Below are 6,000 nucleotides of genomic sequence, written 5' to 3'. Positions count from 1 at the left end.
CAGTTTTGGGGGGGGGGGGGGGGGGGGGGATATGAAGACAAAAAAAACAAACACTTTACAGTAGTACATTCTACAGACAGAAAAGCACAATACCTGTGCTCTGGACATCATTGGATTTCTGTTTTTATGTTCAATATCTATATTGTGTGTGTACAAGTCAAAAGTGTAAGGCAGACAGTTTCAGTGTGTACGAGACCCACACCCAGTCCCTTTTCTCTTCCTGTATCCAAACACGTCTGCTCAGACAGGTTCCATCGGCCATTAGTTTCATTTCCAACACCCCCCCCTCCCTGCACCATCCCCCAAAGTAACACTACAGAATCAAGGATTCGTCAGAAACAAAATTCTAAACGGTACTTTCAAGAGTCTGGATGGAGAGGCAAGCTGGAGTCTTGACTTTAGAAAAGATTCTCCTCGAATATTGCCATCAAATCACTCTGGAAATTCATGTCAATGGTAGCTGCCATCTGTGGAGAGAAAAGAAAAAGCAACTCGCGTGAGACCAGTACACAGCACAGTTAATGTATACAACTGCTTAAAACCCTGTTCTATACTAAAGAAAAGTTCAGTAGAGCATGATGATATTTAACCGCTAGGTGCGTTTCCAATCCAAAATTCACAAAGCATTTACTACCATGCAAAGTCTGCGTCATCTTTTTGGTGAAGCAAGAAATAAAACTGCTAAAACAGCAGGATCCTCTATAACAATGATGAGCCTGTGTTTGGAGTGGAAGTAAAGATAGCTGCACTCACCGCCTCCCTCCTCCTCCTCTCTTGCTCTCGTTTCCTCGCGAGCTCCCTCTGCTGGTCTAGCATGGACTGCGATGACTGTTGCTGCTGCTGCTGCTGCTGCTGCTGTGAGCTTTGTGGCTGAGTCTGAACAGATGGAGACTGGGCTGCTTGCTGCTGCTGCTGCTGCTGCTGCTGCTGCTGCTGCTCCTGTCTTCTGCGTGCCTCTTCATGGGCTCTCCGGACATGTTCCAATGAGTCTTCATCGTCACGATTCCTGAATAAAGCAAAACAGAAAAACATTGTTTTAGTCTGCAAACTTGTCAGACATACCTACTAATGTTATCCTCACTTTGGATGGCGCTACAGTTACAAACAGACATCAAAATGTTGGAATACTTTAACAAACTTACCAAGATTATTTTGACGATCACTATCAATATTCTATTTTATAGTTATGGATGGACCACAATATGAAAGTAATACTTAAAGATTATTTGAGAAAGTTCAGAATAACTATTTGCTCCATCAACCTCAAATTAAATTAAACCATTTATAGAACACAACCTGGCTACACCTATAATTACAAGGGAGCAATGTGTTCCTTTTGTACTGACAAACTGGACTTCCAGTTTTGTACGATGCAGGCAGTCTGGGTAAGTGTGTATTCCCTGGCTCATCCCCACCCCCCATCTCCTATTCTACAGTGCTGTCTTGGTAAAGCAGTACAGACAGACCCACCTCATCCTCCCCTGCTCCCTCCGGACTCGGTCCTTCTCTGCCTGCTCTGCTTGAGCCTTCAGAGCCTTCTCCCTCTCTTCCTTTTCACGCGCCGCTCGCCTGAACTGCTCAAAGCTGTCACTTGAGGACTTCACAGTGGAAGCCGGTGTCGAGGTGGACTTCTGTACCAGGCTGGCCCACGAACCCATGTTCTTGAGTTTCAGATCCTGCGAGGAGGAGCAGGGAGAGAAAGGGGAGGGGTTCAGCATCCAGCTCGATCACAATTATAATGTATAGACAAACGTTTCAGCAAGGGCATTCTTCAGTGTACTGTTTGTATGTTGTCATGTGCTAATAAAGGGTTTCCTTGCAGAAGAATGTGGTACGAGAGAGGGGTTCACATCTTACCACATCACGAGTCACACTTCAAAGCTGGAAGCATTTAGCACGAGAGATAAAACAGAAGCATCTTTGCTTAATGCACAAGGCAGCCGTCTAATATTTTTATACTGTGCATCAGGCCATTCAACATTGTCTGCATTCTTTTAACACAACATCTCACAAGATGGCATTTTATTTTCCACATATCTAAACTTGGTAAAAACTAAATTGAGGTTGAAAAGACCTGCAGAGATTCATCACAAGAAACACTTGGTCTTGCAACAACAGTTGGGACTTTATACATGATATTTCAGAAACGCATAGGTGCGCTACCTTCTTAGGTGCTACGGGTGTTTTAGGCTCTTGTTTCAGCTTGTCTTTGTCCTGAATGGAAGGAGGGGGGCCGCTCTGCTCGGAGGGCCGGATGACAGGGCGAGACCCCTCCATAGGCTTCATGTCTGACCCTGGAACGAGGAACGCCAGTTAGGGGCTTCGCAGGAATGATGCAGATATGATCAATTTACCTGGGATCACATACGCTCTTATAATTGGATTCACCCAGGTGGACATCAAGGCACTGCTAATAAAATTTTTTGGGGGGCTACAAATGCTGCCCCCCACCCCCCCACATCTTTATTGGTAGATGTATAGTTCAGGTTTGCAGATAGAAAAACCAGAGACGCAACTGAATAAACTGAAAATGTCTAAAAATGGGTGTTGTAAAGGCCAAAATCTTGTAGTTACAACTGATTTGAGTCCAACACTCAATATTCAAACCTCCGAAAATCCATGAAGGGTTCGGAGCAGTCTAGCTTAAATTAAATATTTGAATAAAACAAAAAATTCACCGAAATCTTGGTTAAAAGTCTCCTCCCCAATACTCTCCAACCTCCTCCATTCCTCTGGGACTCACTTGGCTGACTGTGTGCAGGAGGCTTCATGCTATCCGGGTGCTTTGCTGGCTCCTGTCGCACAGGTGGGCTGAAGGTCTCGGTCCGGATCACTGGAGAGTGCATCTTCTCCTCCTTCACTCCCACCAGCGCCTGGGACTGCACCACTGACTGGTGTCTCTGCTCCTGTAACGGGAAAGGAGCCGCGTGAGCTCGACTGAGTGCCCCCACCACACACTGCTTGGTAAAAAATGTGTTCCTATGGATTCTAGGAATAATCAACCTGCCTCAGGTACAGCATTACTGAGTTTAAGAGCAGTCTGGTGACGACTGAAAGCACAAGCCCACCTCATTCCTGTCCCCTTGTGCGAATGCTTATCAGTTCAGCTTTTACCTGTTTTTTAGGTTGCACATTCTGCTGAGGCGATGACTGGCGGATCATGGTCTGAAACTGTGGCATCTGTGGGGAATGCATCATTATCGGCGATGGAGCCTCCCTCGGGTGCCCTGAAATTAAAATATTTCCACTTTTTGTTCAACAGGCAACAGCCTTGTTTCCGAACACATTCAAAACATCCAACTCCAAGATTCCACCACATTTTACTTAATTGGCTTCACTAAAATTGGTTCACTTTAGACTTCAGCTATTTATTTTTATTTATTTATTTTTTAAATACTGCAAGCCTGCCTTACTGAGTGTAAGCTTTTTGAACCATTTTGACTTGAAAATTATTAGCCTACGCACCAAACAAACTTTTTAAATTTGAACATAAGGATGGAGATTCGCCAAACATTGGTGTACACTAAAACAATTCCAGGACAAGTGCTTCCAATTGTTGACAAAATAAATGTTTCTGCATCCTTCTTGCCCGCTATTTTAAGAGAGAGTACATTTTCTACTAGTTTCTGCAATGCTGGAAGCAGGTTGCTTTACCCATTCCCACGCAAGGCACGCAGGCCCTCTCACTTGACTTACCGGTCGGGTAAGGGTCTGGTTTGTGCTGCCGAGGGGAAGGGTTGTGCTGCGGCGGCGGAGGCGGAGGCGGATGGTGGTGCTGCTGCTGCTGCTGATGGGGGAGGTGGTGCTGTTGGATGACGTGCTGTGGTTTTGCCTGCTGGGGCTGCACTGGGGGTTTGTGTTGTTGCTGCTGCTGCTGCTGCTGCTGCTGCTGGGGAGGTGGGATGTGACCAGGGTACTGCATGTGTAGGTGTCTCTGTTGATGCTGTTGCTGAGTGACTGGTGGCTGTTGATTGTGGTGCTGGTGGGGGTGGTGCTGCTGCACTGGGGCTGCCTGTGCAGGTTGAGACTGGACCTGCACAGAATGCAGGAGAGGGGTCTGTTGCTGTTGCAGCTGAGCTTTCTGCAGCTGCTGCAAGTACAGCTGCATCTGGCTAAGCGGCATGATGTGGTGGGCTGGGGAGGGCTCGTCGTCATCTTCCAGCAGGGCTTGGGGAGGCTGGGAGGAGAGCAGGTTCTGTGGGGTGAGTGTGGGAGACTGAGGTAGGGGTCTGTGTGAGGGGGCAGGGGGAACAGGGGAAGGGGGCGGGTGCTGCTGGGGAGGGGGCTGGTGTAGGTGGTGGTGTGGCAGCTGGTGGTGGGGTTGTGGCTGCTGCTGTTGCGGAGGCTTGGGAGGTAAAGGAGCTGCTCTGTTGCTGGGTCTTGAGGGCTGCTGGGGCATGGCGTTGTGCAAAGCTAAGAGAAATATATACATTTGTTAACACACACACATACATACATACATACATATTATATATATACACACACATATATATATATATACATACACACACATACACATATATATATATACATATATATATATATATATATATATATATATATATATATATATATATATATATATATATATATATATATACATACACACATACACACACACACACACACACACGCACTCATCAGAAGTTTACATAGCCCAGTGGAAATGTATAATGTCTAAAAATCTCAAACAAATTATAGGAAAAATCTTTTGTAGCAAAAGTTTTGCTTTTGTGGATGAGGAACAAATGTCACAAGAAGTAGATTTCTACAATTATTTACTATAGTAATTTTTTTTGCAAAAGTCCAAAAATGAAATTAATAGCTAGTTGAGGCACCTTTAGCAATAATAACTATAGGATGAGCTTTTAGCATGATTCTTTAGTGATTTTTGACCATTCTTCAACACATAACTCTTCCATTTCATTCAAATTGAAGACCTCTCTTGTGCACAGCCGCCTTGAATTCATAACAATGATTCTCAATCAGATTTGGAGCGGGACTTTGACTCGGCCATTCCAGAACCTTGATTTTATTCTTCTTTAACCATTCTGAAGAGTTTGATGTGTGCTTTGGATCGTTGTGTTGGAATGTCCAGTTGCACTTCAAAGTTTTGGAGTGGAGGATTTCAGATTGGCCAATATCTTTTGGCATGCTATGGAATCCATTTTACCATGTATTAGAACAATTTCCTGTGCAATTAGAGGAAAAACAGGCCACAGAAGGATATTGCCACCTCCATGCTTGACAGTAGGTATGGTGTTCCTTTCTTTGTACGCCTCAGATGATCTCCAAACATAAATGACTACCAGCATGACCAAATAGCTCGATTTTTGCTTCATCACTCCGCAGAACCTTTGACCAGAACTCATATCCATCATTCAAATGCCTTTTGTAAACTTTAAGCGATTGTTCTTGTGACGTTTTCCTAAGAGCCTTTCCCATTGAGACCTTCACCATGCAATACTCTACCTACGATTGAAATGGAAACCGCAGTCCCACTTCCAGCCAATTAACTTTGAATATCTTTGGCAGTCAATCTCAGATTGTTATTAACCTTCCTCACAATCCTTCTACTTGTTCTTGGTAAAAGAACCGCCTTTCTTCCAGACCGAAGGAGCGTTGTGACAGTACCATGAGTCTTGTACTTCTTGATAACATAAATAATAATTGAAACTGGGATACGCAAATGCTTGGAAATCTTCTTGTATCCTGCTCCAGCTTTATGACAATACATAATTTTCTGCCTAAGGTCTTCAGACAGCTTTTTACTTTTTCCCCATATTAACTAATGACAGCAATCATCATTAACCCTTGTACACTAAGAATGTTCACCTACAATTCAGCCTTTTGTAGAATTAGGTTCTGCATCATCATATTGAAATTTCTAGTACCTTGTAGACAATACTATCATAGTATCTAAGGGTATGAATACTTTTGAATTAGTATTCTTGGAAAAAATTAAAAAAAGAAACAAAAAAAAACCCAAAAAAAAAAAAA

The 6,000-nt window shown here is 43.9% G+C and overlaps 1 protein-coding gene across 4 annotated transcripts in view; it reads right to left on the bottom strand.

Moving 5' to 3' along the window:
- Positions 1–12: 12 nt before the first annotated feature.
- Positions 13–6,000, bottom strand: part of brd4 (bromodomain containing 4) — a 42,404-nt gene continuing 36,416 nt past the window's right edge. For all 4 annotated transcript variants that reach the window (XM_041241971.1, XM_041241969.1, XM_041241970.1 and 1 more), the window contains 7 exons: positions 3,697–4,413; positions 3,115–3,227; positions 2,744–2,906; positions 2,164–2,294; positions 1,471–1,676; positions 754–1,006; positions 13–467 (listed from right to left, as the gene is read on the bottom strand). In XM_041241971.1, coding sequence (XP_041097905.1) covers positions 399–467; positions 754–1,006; positions 1,471–1,676; positions 2,164–2,294; positions 2,744–2,906; positions 3,115–3,227; positions 3,697–4,413 — 1,652 coding nt within the window. In that variant the 3' untranslated portion in view covers positions 13–398. The remainder of the gene's footprint in view (positions 468–753; positions 1,007–1,470; positions 1,677–2,163; positions 2,295–2,743; positions 2,907–3,114; positions 3,228–3,696; positions 4,414–6,000) is intronic.

This window comes from Polyodon spathula, unplaced genomic scaffold (assembly GCF_017654505.1).
Source record: "Polyodon spathula isolate WHYD16114869_AA unplaced genomic scaffold, ASM1765450v1 scaffolds_864, whole genome shotgun sequence".
Lineage (NCBI taxonomy): Eukaryota > Metazoa > Chordata > Actinopteri > Acipenseriformes > Polyodontidae > Polyodon > Polyodon spathula.
Note: the sequence above shows the minus strand (reverse complement) of the source record. Positions and strands in the feature narration are given on the sequence as shown.